Here is a 13,784-nt window from a genome sequence, read left to right as displayed (position 1 = left end):
GGACAGCTTTCTTTAGACACATTTGAATACTGATGGATTTTGGCAATGTAATTTCCCATCACATTTCCAGCAGTTAGCCAGTGGTAATAGCTGATTCTTTCTGACATGCCAAAATACTAAGTTTCTTAACGGTCAGAGCCATTTCATGCCTCACATCAGGATGTGCTTATCTTACATGAGCTGTAGTCACAGTATTTCCGATCCTTTTAAGATGCACAAGAGCAAAGGAAGAAAAGTTTTAATACCAAACTTTTTGTTTGAAGAAAGATGTGAAGGTCATTTTTATAGTATTTCCATGCCTTTATGAAATTAAGCAGTTTCATTTCGGCTAAATATTTTTGTTAACATGAATGTAAATTTACTTGAATTTTTAAGACAGGTACCAAAACTAGAATTATTTAGTTAAGTTGTAGTCTAAAGCTTATGTCGATATCCTTTTTCCTTTCCCCTGGCACTTGTTACGTATTATAGTTATAACAGATGCCTATTATCAGTGTAGTACGATGAAGGATTGATGTCTTAATGAGAATACATAAGACAAGGAGTCCCCTGGGGTCCTCAGTGGTGTGAGTGACAGACACCTGACCTTTTGCCTTGCAGAATATTTGGGTGTCACGGAGAGCAGATCAGGGCCCCAAAACCATTGAGCAGATCCACAAGGAGGCCAAGATCGAGGAGCAGGAGGAGCAGAGGAAAGTTCATCAGCAGCTGCTATCCAAGGACAAGAGGAGACCAGGTCAGAAAAGCCTGATTTTCAGATACCTGATTCAAGTATTCAAAGTCCTCAATGGCAGTTCATAAAGTTAGCTTATTGGACTTCTTCAATATTCACAGTGATGCATGAGCTAGTGAACAAAAGTGGAAACCAAGAGAAATTGCATTTAGAACTGAGACCACAAGGCACTTTTTTACACTACGTTTTGTGGGAGTCTGGAACAAGCTATCCAGACATGTCAAAACTGCTACCCTAGTTGTTTTCAACAAAGTATCTGGATATGATCCTTGAATTGGGTCTCTTGGTTTGGCACTTTTTGTATAAAAGCAAGCAAACACGTTACATGGGTTAAATGGCTTTCTCTCTTTTGCAGCCTTTATGTTTTTATAATTAACCATAATCATCTTTAAAGCTAAAGCCCTTTAGAAAACTAAAGGGTTTCTATCACCAGCCCCCTCTGGGATCTTCTGCGCCGTCAGCAACAAAGAGCTTCATCTCCTAGTCACTGGCATTGCTCCCTAATATTGTTTCAAAGTCATTTGTGTTAATTTATCATTTATTCTCAGCTGTATCAGCTTGTGTACATCTCTGATTACATTTAGATGGGAACTGGGAGTTGACTTACTGAGATAAGATAAGATTACTTTATGAGCCATATACAATTTCATGCATAACATTTCTAGCAATGAGATGACAGAGAAATTGCTATCTGTGTGTTCACAGTGATGCAGAGAGAAGAGACCTGGAACACTGTGCCTGTGACCAAGAATAGCCGGACGATAGACCCTAGCAAGATCCCAAAAATCTCTAAGGTAGCCTTATCATTTATAAATGACAGGAAAGCAACTGAAGACATTTGTGTGGTGGAAATGTTATTATGTAGGTATTGCAGATATCTCACTTTAGTTCCAAATGCTTGAATAGAGAAAGAAAGATTTGGGAATAGTCATTTGTTGGTTTGTCCTTTGCAGCATGACTTGTGCCTTAGGTTTGTTTGTGGTTTATATCAATTTAGATGGCAACTCTTCATGCAGGAGCCTCTGGGTGCAGTTTACTACATGTTGGCTTCAAAATGAAACCTTTGCTGCATTCTGTAATGTTATTTCCCCCTAAAGTGCATCTTGTGAAAGCCAGTTTAAGGAATTTTTAATGCTGGAGGAATTTCTTAAACCAGTCACTGTATTTTCTAAAGGAGATATTGAAATATTTTTTAATAACCTTTACAATAAAACCTATGTTCTCTCAATCACATCATGGCTAGAAAAGGTCTCATCACCACAATTAAATTCCACTGACATGCAGAGGAATGTCACGTCTTCTTTCTTGATAATCACAACACCACCATCTGCTGGAAATCAGTGGTATTAATACTGAGAGGCTGTCAAGACACCTTGGAGCACTCATTAGCTTTTCTTCCAGCAGTAAAGATTTATCCTGTTACTTTAATAAATACAGTGTTGTTAGATAAGGCAACATAATACACTGTGGAAACTCTTAAAATATTACTGTAAGGGAGCTTAATTTGGCAGATTTGTTGCATTTTGATTGTTTTTTGTTTTTTGAGATTGTTCTCAAAATGCTCTGTTACAATTTAAGAAACAACATTAGTTACAATTCTAGTGTGCTGAATAATTTTCCTTTGGAAAGAAGGATTACACTACCCACTCTATTCCTTTTCATTTTCTGTAAACATGTTATAGTATTACAGTATTAACCTGATCGAACAGAATGGAAATTGGTTAAGGCAATCAGTATCATAGATTTATCACTTTGCAGTTTCATTTCCTCTAAATTGGAAGCATGCGATCTAAGAGTAGTGTGTTTTTGTCTGTCCACAGCCTACGATAGATGATAAGATCCAGTTGGGTCCCAGAGCTCAGCTGAGCTGGGTTAAGGGCAGTAGTGGAGGAGCCAAGTCCAGTGACTCAGGTGAGGAGATGCCACTCTCAGTAGTTGGGCTAAGGGCCTTAACAGTCTTTTCTCACCATACAGTGTGCACAGGACGCACGGGGGGGGCAAGGTGTTCACGATGGGGTTTATGTCTTGGTTTCTCTGAATGGTGAAATTGTTAGTATGATATCAGCTGAATGTAGTGTAGTGTACAGTTGTGTATTATGTTTTAAATGTGTAGTTAAAGAAGCTCTGAGAAGTGTAGTCACGTCTAAAAGAAACATGTAGTATACATAAATAATAAGTAATATATTGTTCCCTTTTATTGCTGTGTTCTTGCAGAAACTTAAAAATAAAGACCCCTGTTGTATTTTGTGTGGAAGGTGTAGACGCGTCAAGAGTTTAAAAAAATCCTTTACATTTTGTAATATGTTCAAATTCCCTAGAATCATCTTCCTAGTCTCTCACTCATCAATGAATACTTCATGTGCACCACACTGCAATCAAACTATTCTCCTGTAATCAAGAAATATTCTGTTCTTATCCTGTGTTCTGCATCGGTACTGCTCAACAGCTACAGTATTAAATTGCAACTTTGTTTGTTTTTTTTGCAGATTCATCCCGTTCCAGCACCACCAGCTTAAACCGTTTCTCTCCCCTCCAGTCGTCCCTGCCTGCGGCCACTGTGTCTCCAGCAGTGACCTCAGACTACGAGTCTCGGAGAAGTCTCAGCGGGTAAGTGTTCAGTTTTCTTCCTCGGTGTGAGAAAGGAACAAACAGGCAAAACAAAAATCTGACGAAGAAGTGAAATATGTATATAGACTTTGCCTGATCCTTGTCTCCAGGTTTATGGTGAAGATCATTTAACAGTGGAAAGAGTAAATGTTCAATCCATGCTGAAAGGTAAAGAAAAGAAACAATGTTTTGTTTGTGGAGTCTTTTTCAGGTGTGAGCAAAGGCTCCACAGCTGAAACATTGTTTCCTTTCTTTACCTTTACTGTACCTTTTCTTTACCTTACCTGTTGCTTTGCAGCCCATGCATGCTGACTCAGCTCCCTACTCAAATGTCTTTAATCATCTGACAATGTCATCGTTTGTGTTCTGAAAGAAATCACAAGGGGAGAAAAGGGCACATAAACAGATTTTCAGTCAGAAAGGTATTTAAAGGCTTTTCATTGCATTGCCATTGAAAATTGGTCAAATAAAATGTCTGAAGAGACCTGGATGTGGACTGATGCAAACTCCACAGTGTCAAACGGGAGAGTCTGTGCTTCTCTCGCTGATGTTGCTGCATGGCTGCAGGAGTCTTAATTTCAGGAGCAAAATATTTTTTTCTCCAAACTCCCGATGGGCTCCTGTGATCTAAGGCCGTTCTACAAACAGTATATGGATGGAAATGTGGATATGGCAGCTGAGTGACCATGGCCATGTGCCGTGATCAAAAACCACTTGCTCCGCTCGCCAGCGGACACCAGAAATTACAAGCACTAACAGCTCGCTTTGTATTTCTCTACCCTGTCAGCCGTGGCAGCGCCGGTCGGGAAAGGAACGATAAGCCGATGCCCGCAGCCCCTTCTCGGCCCGGACCCTTCACGAGGGGCGGCAGCAGCAAGGACCTGCTGGACAGCCAGGCTCAGGAGGAGCAGAGGCACGACATGCTGGAGACGGTCAAGCAGCTGACAGTCGCCGAGGAGAAGCCGGAGGCCGAGAGCAGTCGAGCTCGGGACACCGGTGAGCTGCATGCATCTGCTCTTCCGCCCAGAAAGAGCTCAGATCTTTACAGAGAGCACACTCAAACGCCTTAAATTACTGCATGACAGACCTAAGAGCTCATATTGCGCTGGTGAAGATAGCAGTTTAGGGACAAAGTGCTATACAAGGTGATAGCTCTTTGTATTATTATTCGTTCTGTGTGTTACATCAGCTTATTTGTCAGAGAGAGGGAGCCTTTATTATCCCCGAGGGGTAAGTTGTTTTACAGCAGCAGACGGTATAAAAAACATAAACCATACACATAAACAGGAAAAAGAGAATCAACTGTTGAGAAGGGTTATGGCCACAGGAATAAATGAGAACTTGAACCTGTTAGTTTTTAAATGAGGATATCTGTCTGTCTTCTGTATTCTGGGTAATTGGAATTCATTAAACAATAGGTATGAAGGATCATCGAGGATGGAATGGGCTGTACACAAGAGATCCAAACAGTATAATATATTGCTGGCTCAGTTGTAATACCAAATAATTCCACATTTGAATGAATAGCTTCTGCGCCGGACTTTTAGATTACGACTCTGTAATACAAGTGTGTCTGTGTTTGCCAGAATCTGTCTGGAGTTTGTTACATCCTGTCATTCCAGGAAAGTCTGAGACTCCAGCGGCCCTGACAGCAGACAAGCCTACAATGACGGAAGAGGAAATGGAACGAAAATCCAAATCCATTATTGATGAGTTTCTGCACATTAACGACTATAAGGTAGCACATTCATGTTTTCAAACTGATGTGGGAACTCCAAAATAAACAGGCTTTGAAAGCATTGAGGTGTTGGAAGTATGTATTAATCTCTTTTTTTAAGGAATTTAAATATCCTTGCTTAGAGTCATGGAAAAATCTTCTGCATAATTAGCACTAAATTTCTTGACAGTATAGTTTATTAAAAATGTAATACCTGGTCAGTCACTGGAATTGAGGATTGATTGCACTGGACACTGTTTAGAGGTTATCGAGCCAGACCCTTCTGAATCCCTTGTGTGTGTTTGTACAGGAAGCAGTACAGTGTGTGGAGGAGCTTGATCAGCTAGCACTTCTACATGTATTTGTCCGGGTGGGTGTGGAGTCCACACTGGAGAGGAGTCAAATCACAAGAGATCACATGGGGCAGCTGTTCTTCCAACTGGTGCAGTCTGGAACCCTCTCCAAGCAAGAGTTTTTCAAAGGGTGAGCCCTGCAGGATACTTAACGCAGTTTACTGCAGGATATTTATGTTGCCAAGTCAAGCTGATGAAACTCCTTTTTCAGGCAGTGAATCGACTAGTGCAGGGGTGTTTATCAGTGATAGTTTTAAACCCGTGTTTGAATTTTGTTCTCTTCTTGTGTTTTTTACATGGGTCTGTGGTTTAAATACAGAATCTATGAAGCAAGTATATAATGTTTTTTAAAGGGTAAAGTGCATCATGCTTCATTAATTAAATGAATTAAATTATTAGCGAAGTGAAATTTCCCCTGCATACATTTCAGCAGATTTCCTCACTCGTTTCAAAAACACATTTTGTGATACGAGTCTGCAAGTATGAAATAATAAAACCGGCAGAAAACACAAAACAGGTGAGAGACGGTTCTTTACACGAAAGATTGTAGGAATGTGGAACAAGCTTCCCAGCCTCCCACTACATTTTGTTGAGCCAAATAGCTCAGAAATAACAGGATGGGATATATTAAAATCCAAGTGATCCAAATAAGCTGAATGGGCAGCTCTTCTTCACACTGTTACTCTCTTTATATGCCTTTTAATTGATTGAATTCTGTGTGTGCTCTCCCCTGCAGGTTTGCAGACACATTGGAGTTGGCGGACGATATGGCCATTGACATTCCTCATATATGGCTGTATCTCGCAGAGCTGGTCAACCCCATGTTCCGTGACGGAGGAATCTCTATGAGAGAATTATTTACGTGAGTCAGGCACAGATACTCTTGGATCAACTTTTCTCTTTTAAATGTTGTAACAAATATTTTTCCCCATTTTATTACACAAAACTTTAGAGTGTAGTGTAGGCTTATCAAGTTAAGTCCCAGTATGTCATACTGTTGTCTTAATCTAACCGTGCTAAATCAGTGTTTCCCAGTCCCGGTCCTTAAGTACAGCCCCTATTTAGATAAAGTATTTAACCTTTAATTTTACCATTTGCTTGATTTTAGCTCTCTTTTACACAGAGTTCTTAGTTTCCAAAATATCTGACCTGACATTTATGTGTATTATGTCCGGAGAATGGAGCAAATAGATCTGTGTTTTAACTTCATTAAATATTGTTTTTTAAACAATTTATTAAGTATGAAATCAGGTGACACTGTCACACAACTAAAGTGTGTGTCAATAAATTCACCAGTTAAATCTTACTTGGTAATTAAAACAATATTCCTAAATAAAAGGATCTGAGACTATTTTTAAATAGTTAAATTAAAGCTTTAATAAGTTTAATTGAAAAAGAGCTTTAGCTGAAATGAAAACCAAAAGAGATGGAGGTGTAGTGCGCTCTCTGAAGGCACCAGTTCTGTAGGGTTTGGGCATTTACGGGGACAAATATTAATTGTAGCCGTAAATCACAAAATGATTCTTTTAATGGCTTAAGAATCCAACCATGCGATATAACTCAAACAACGCACACACACAGGTACTAATACACGAGGATACATTTATTAATACATAGAATATGCATATAAACCTAACAGATCTTATCGAGAGGGTTATCAGAATACAAAAGGTATATATTCAGTCAGTTACGAAGTGTTACACATATCAAGAGGACATACGTTCGGTATATCATTCATTTAGACCGTTTCATAAAGTGAACTTGGTTATAACTTCTACATTAGATACTCAAAATAAGTACATAACTCTTAGGAATTAAATTGATATCAACTGGTTGGGATAACAATTGAATTCTCGAGCTGTAATGCATTGAAGTTGAATACTCATCCAATCTCTGGGGATTCAGATCTCCTGCGGGCTCTCTGGCTCCGTGCCAGGCTGTGCTGTGCTGCTTGCGACGGTGCGCTGCTGATGCTCACTGACCGGCTAGTTAGTGTTGGCTTTAACTAGCAAAGTTTGTGCACAGGAGAAAAGATGACTGTGGGTCCCAGCAGGTCAGGAAGAAGACCGGTTCGTTCCTGATGAAGCGCTAGTTCTGAATAGTGATTCAGCTCTCCACAGTTCCGACCTGTTCACGAGGCTTGCTGCTGATGCTAACCTCGGGTGGATCCTCTTGTTACTCTCTGGCCACCTCCGCTCTATACTCTTTGAACAGAGGAAAGTTCTGGCACTCGGACACACTGGCCGTTCCGTGGTTGTCCGGGCTGAGTTTCAGGATGGTCTGGAGGCGCGCTGCGAGAATGTCCTGCCCTTGGGAGCCTTCTGCTCCTGGGCCGTCCTGCCCTGGAATTCTCCTTTGAATTCCCTTTAGAATTGTCTCAGAAAAAGTCTCTCAGGCCCTCTGGGTTGCCTGTTTTTACCTGGAGGAACTTCAGCTCGTTCATTGGCTGAAAGTTCCATGGGCATCAGAGTCCCACGTGGGTTACTCGGCCCTACCAGTCCCTGATTGGTTGATCAAGGTGAGATATGAGTCACTTACTCCTGACACTTAGGAATGCAGTCCAGATGTCCATCTGGCACTCCCTAGACAGATAGGCACCAATGGATGACCATTGATCATGATAGCCATGCTTAGCTAAGTGCATCCCCATTTGGGAGCTGTCCCTTATCAAAAGAAAACATCTTTAAATCAGCCTGCATGAATAGTTTCTCTGTGGCTGCACCACAGAGATGAACAGAGAGATGAGGCCTCATTTGGGAAAGCACAGCAACACTTAATTCTGTCTTATTAACAAGCATTGCCGCTACAGAGGTATTCCGTAACATAATATGGGTATATTATAATCCTTGGTTTATACTTATGAAGTTCATATATTCCAGGCGGCAGAGGAAGATCACAGCTTTCTGAAGAAATGTTTTAGATTCTTAATGGCATTCTCTCATTTGTGCCATTTATGTTCTTAGTCTCGGTTTGGCCTCTTTTCCTCTTTCTACAACTCCTTTTTAAGGTTTGCTCTTCTGCAAGATTTTGCTAGATGTGGCCCTTTCATTGCATAAAGCAGTCAACTACAGCCCAAGTAAAGACCAACTGTTTCCTGATCTAGAGGAAGGAATGAGACCACTGTGGTATAATCTGTGGTCAGGACAGCTGCTAAAATAAACATTCTGGCTCAGAGCATCAAAACAGACTGCAGGACATCATAATGGAGAGGTTGGAATTTGGTGAATTTTAAGTGCCTTTATTACATTATCTAATGGGGTTCTCCCATTTTTGTTTGTTCTCTTATTTGCAGTGAATTTAGCAAACCTTTACTTCCTGTGGGAAGAGCTGGGATATTATTTTCTGAAATACTGCACTTACTATGCAAACAAATGGTAAGATTTTTTTTTTACTTTTAGCTTCTTTTCTGTACCCCACCTTCAATAAAAAGTCCTAGATTCTGTTTAAAACTTGTCAGGGACTTTGTAGTATTCTTTTCACTCATCTGCTCTCTTTCCATACAGTGCAATTTTATGTAAACGTGAGACAAATGGCAAAAAAGAATGAATAAATAAGTTAAGAGCGGATTAAATGTTCCAGAACCAAACTGATATAGAACATTTAAATTACTTGTTTTACCATTCTTTTCGGATAAGTATCCCCAATACATCTGTCAGTTTCAAACTTTCAGTATCCATGTAATGTGAAGATATTTGAACCGGTGCATTATTTTACTCTAAGAACATCTAGTGTTTTTTTTTACTTTTAGCTTCTTTTCTGTACCCCACCTTCAATAAAAAGTCCTAGATTCTGTTTAAAACTTGTCAGGGACTTTTTAGTATTCTTTTCACTCATCTGCTCTCTTTCCATACAGTGCAATTTTATGTAATGTGCAAAATTGCATGCCTTCTGACTTATTACATTTTTTTTTCAGTAAAGGAATCAGTTTTAAAACCACATGTGAAGTTCCATGTAAAAATTGATAAAAGTGCAAAAATGTTATCACCTGCAGGTCTGGTTGAACTGCACTGTATATAAGGACATTCTTTGATGCATCATACTGCAACAATAGATACAGTATCTGTAGTTTCTAGACGCATAGTAGCACTTTTTGTCATGTTCTTTCTACCATGCAGGGGTTGTTTTAAGTAGCTTGGGGTCAGAAAGCAGAAAGGGCATGTGGAATCCAAACAGTAGCAGGTGGTTTACATGGAGATGGGGGTGATTGCAGTTATATTGAGATAGGCAATCAAGAAATTCCTTGACCCATTTTTCAAGTTGACCATTCTATTGGATATTTGACAAATGCTGTCCTTACAATTTTCGATTTTTTATTAAATTCAGCTACAGCTAAGTGCTATAAAATCTTTATAACTTAAATCATATTGCACACACGCTATGTCTTTCATTTCTCAGTGCAATGTTGAATCTTGATGGCTGTAGTGTAATGGTTTTTTTTCCCCATTAACATCTGATTTGGACAGTGCCATTATCTTCGTGAAATGCAAACGTGAGACAAATGGCAAAAAAGAATGAATAAATAAGTTAAGAGCGGATTAAATGTTCCAGAACCAAACTGATATAGAACATTTAAATTACTTGTTTTACCATTCTTTTCGGATAAGTATCCCCAATACAACTGTCAGTTTCAAACTTTCAGTATCCATGTAATGTGAAGATATTTGAACCGGTGCATTATTTTACTCTAAGAACATCTAGTGGTTTGATGTTATGGCAATAAGGTAAAACAATAGCTGTCTGGAAATGTATCTGCGGTGAGCAGTTTTCACAGGAGTCTGTGCAAGATTTCTCCACAAGGGAGTGTGGTGTTACAGGGAAACTGGTTTTATTCATGTGTATTGCTGGGGTGCTGAAGCTCTTTTCTCTTTGCCAGAGCCATAGGAAAGTGGGGGCCTTATGGAGGGAATCGGGGTTGAACTGGGTGGATTTCCTGCCAGAGGGTGAAGATGTGCACAACTTTATCTCTGATCTGGTGAGAACAAAAGCCTGTAGTAGGAGAGGGGCAAGCCCGAATATGATATGAGGTCTACTGTTTAAGAAAATAAAATTTAAATAAAAAGTGGCAACGCCTCCATTAGATAAATAGGGCTTTTAGATCCTGTTACATGTATAACAAAAAAACAGCTATTAAGGCATTAAATTAAAGAAAAACATTCAGGGAATATTCTTGGCAATAGTTTCAGTGAACAGTTTTAATGTATTCCCATTTGAATGCAAAGACAAGACATTTTTCAAATATGTTTCTCAGGATCTGTTCCAAATCCTTGCTCTGTTTTTATGGTCAGCAAGTTCTTTAAGAAATAATGAAAACGCACAATCTGAGAAACACTAATTATGTACTGTTATCTTAGTATTATAATTTGTTTGTAACAGGATCCGAAAAATAATTCTAAGAGGTATTATGCTGTTTTATAAAGCAGTTGATCATGTATTTCAGAAAGAATGATGCCATTACAGCTCTTTGTGCTCTCCCAACAGAAACTAGAGTTCACTATATCGGACTGCTCAAGTCCCACTGAAGCACTTTCAAAGAGAGAGCTTTCTCCCGATGAACTGAACAAACAGCTAGAGAAGCTCCTTCTAGAGGACATGGCTAGCGACGAACAAATCTTCGACTGGGTAGAGGTACAGAGTTCGAGCAGCTTGCCTTTATTTACTTGACCTCTTTCACTGTCAGGCAGTGTGGGGGGTGATAATCAAGGGGTTGCAGACCTGTCCTGTGTTCCTATGTTGCTCGTGACTTCAGCAGCTACCAGAGCTGGGATGAGGCAAAGCATTCCTCATGTTCCACATCCTGTGTTCCCTATAACTGCAGCTACAGTGATGCCTTTAACAAAGGCATCTTCGAAATGTTTTCAGCTACAAAGCCAATAATGTCAGAAAATGTGTTTGAAGCTTTAAAAAAAGGGTACATTTTGTTTCAAAGCTTCAAGTAAAGCAAGAAAACGGATAAATCTCCTCATCCTGGTCCCTCGTTTACTGATATCTCCAGGAAGGAAGTTCAAAAATGTCACAGACCAGTCCTTTATAGAGAAGTTTAAATTGTTATGCCATCAGTTCTGACTTAATCTGTAATGAAGAGTCGCATGTTTACATGTGATATTAATTGCTGCATGCAATGCAAACATGTTTTGTCCTTTTCCATTCCAGGCCAATTTAGATGAATCTCAAATGAGTTCACCTCCATTCCTTAGAGCTTTAATGACAGCTGTGTGTAAGGCAGCAGTGAAAGGTAAGAAGACGATGAACCCTCATCCTCTTGCTCCTGGTGGTATTTTTACACATGAGGTTACAGGTGTATGTTTGCAGCCTTGGGCAGCCAACATTATTTTGTATTTGAACAGTGTAGTTTAAATTCATAGGCAGCTTTTTTACAGCATCCACCTGACTATGTAACTTATTGGTTTTGTGAATTTTAACTTCTCCTGAATGTTTCTGTCCCAAAACTGCTTTTGAAGCTGTAGTGGGAAGTGTAGCTCTTCCCTGACTCCGAGATTAATTGAATCGGTGCCAGTCATTGTTGGTTCAGACCGTGAAGGAGCAGATGTGTGTAGAGATCACTACAGCCTTTCCTTCTGCTTGTTTAAAAACTCTTTAACTTCTCTGAGTTTGAGTTTGTACTTCAGCACAGGTGTTTTACAGCCAAAGGAGTGGAACGTGTGCTGTTAATGTTGGACTACGTTATCATAATATACTGCTTAAGACAGATCACATTATTAATACGTAATTTATGTAAGCTTGTCAATGATTGATTTAGGGCAAGAGTTTAAATGAGTTCACATTATATACACATAGACTTACTATTGTGTATATTTTCAGCAGTGTTTTTAAATGTACGTAAATGTGTTTTTGTTCAGCAAATGCACTGTATTTCTGGGTTGTAAGTTGTTGGAATGGTGCTTCATCTCTGTCCAACCCCCAAGGCTATATGACTATCTTAACTGAATTTATTTAGTAATAAACTTGAGTTCCACACTTTACAGTAGGAGGTTTACAGGAATGTCCTGGAGATTGACATTAGAAGAGGAAATCGTGACAGAAATGCAAGGTCATTGTCGCTCTCCTAGTACATGTTTTGCCTGGGGTGAGAGTGACAGCACTTGGCGATTTTTCACAAATTAACACTGATCTCTGTTGTATAGGTGAGAGCACAGCATGTCGAGTGGACACTGCCATTATCCAGAGAAGATTGCCTGTATTACTCAAGTACCTTAACTCAGATACTGAGAGACAATTGCAAGCACTTTATGCACTTCAAGCATTGATAGTTAAACTTGATCAACCTCCTAGTAAGTATGTCTTTCAAAAGTTCAATCTAATTTTTGGCATAAGTCAAGTACTAACATCATATAACATAAAGAATTCTATTTTTTTAAGTAGGACGTTTTTAAAAAGTTGAATGCTCGATCTCCTTGTTCTTATTGTGTTAAAGCCACCATTGTTTTCTCACTATGCTAATTCTAAAATCCTTTCAGCTGCTGCATCTCTGAAGTGTCCTAAAATGACAACTGATAAAAATTCAAGTGTGAATGAGGAAATTCAGAAAGTCTGTTTTCTTTGCTTTTCATTTTCAGATTTGCTACGGATGTTTTTTGACTGTTTGTACGATGAAGACGTGATCTCAGAAGATGCTTTCTACAAATGGGAGTCGAGCAAGGACCCTGCTGAGCAGCTGGGCAAGGGAGTAGCGCTGAAGTCAGTCACAGCCTTTTTCACATGGCTTAGGGAAGCTGAAGAGGAATCGGAAGATAATTGACGAGAGGAGAGAATCTTCGCCAATTAGTGCAGAAAGGCCAATTGTTGCTGAACACAATGAAAAAAAACATGCACAGATAGATGAAAAAAGGTTGAAAACTTCATGGTACGGTTCTAAGACTTGCAGCAATTTGAGTTTGAGTTCACAGGCGAGAGCACTAAACATGTATTATTTATAGAAAATATTTTTGTTTTAAATTTTAAAACCTTCTTTTGTTACTTTTTAAGAAAGACTTTAAAACCAATTTCTGTGCAACAAAGACAAATAGGTTCTGAACTCTTTAATTTATTATTTTTTTAAGGACTGCAAATATGGAAGTTTATTTAACATTTGCAGATGCTCACGAGAAGGAGACGAGCGCGGACGATAAAAAATAATCGTGAAAGAATAATTGCCTCCCTGGATTCCAAACTGTTTGGTGAAAAACAGGGTAAAGAAATGCTCTTTTGGGGAGGGGGGTGGGTGGGTCAGTGGGTGGTGGGGGGGAGACACAGGAAGGGCAGATGTTTAAAAGACATCAGAGATTAAAGGTTATTATTAAATAACCACAAAAACTCTTCCTTCTGCTTTGGCTTGCTCTAAGTGATATGTATATTATCCTCCAAACGGGCAGAAATC

At 39.3% G+C, this 13,784-nt stretch overlaps 1 protein-coding gene across 10 annotated transcripts in view; it reads left to right on the top strand.

Annotated features, from left to right (window-relative positions):
* The window catches only part of eif4g3b (eukaryotic translation initiation factor 4 gamma, 3b), a 68,854-nt gene extending 55,297 nt beyond the window's left edge, over nt 1–13,557 (top strand). For all 10 annotated transcript variants that reach the window (XM_015337071.2, XM_069183981.1, XM_069183980.1 and 7 more), the window contains 14 exons: nt 601–736; nt 1,439–1,527; nt 2,554–2,644; nt 3,220–3,340; nt 4,128–4,336; nt 4,963–5,078; nt 5,368–5,540; nt 6,147–6,272; nt 8,703–8,784; nt 10,284–10,382; nt 10,889–11,035; nt 11,561–11,642; nt 12,553–12,699; nt 12,985–13,557. In XM_015337071.2, coding sequence (XP_015192557.2) covers nt 601–736; nt 1,439–1,527; nt 2,554–2,644; nt 3,220–3,340; nt 4,128–4,336; nt 4,963–5,078; nt 5,368–5,540; nt 6,147–6,272; nt 8,703–8,784; nt 10,284–10,382; nt 10,889–11,035; nt 11,561–11,642; nt 12,553–12,699; nt 12,985–13,166 — 1,800 coding nt within the window. In that variant the 3' untranslated portion in view covers nt 13,167–13,557. The remainder of the gene's footprint in view (nt 1–600; nt 737–1,438; nt 1,528–2,553; nt 2,645–3,219; nt 3,341–4,127; nt 4,337–4,962; nt 5,079–5,367; nt 5,541–6,146; nt 6,273–8,702; nt 8,785–10,283; nt 10,383–10,888; nt 11,036–11,560; nt 11,643–12,552; nt 12,700–12,984) is intronic.
* Nucleotides 13,558–13,784: the final 227 nt, after the last annotated feature.

This window comes from Lepisosteus oculatus, chromosome 25 (genome assembly GCF_040954835.1).
Source record: "Lepisosteus oculatus isolate fLepOcu1 chromosome 25, fLepOcu1.hap2, whole genome shotgun sequence".
Taxonomy (NCBI): Eukaryota; Metazoa; Chordata; class Actinopteri; order Semionotiformes; family Lepisosteidae; genus Lepisosteus; species Lepisosteus oculatus.
This window is presented reverse-complemented; position numbering and strand designations above follow the sequence as displayed.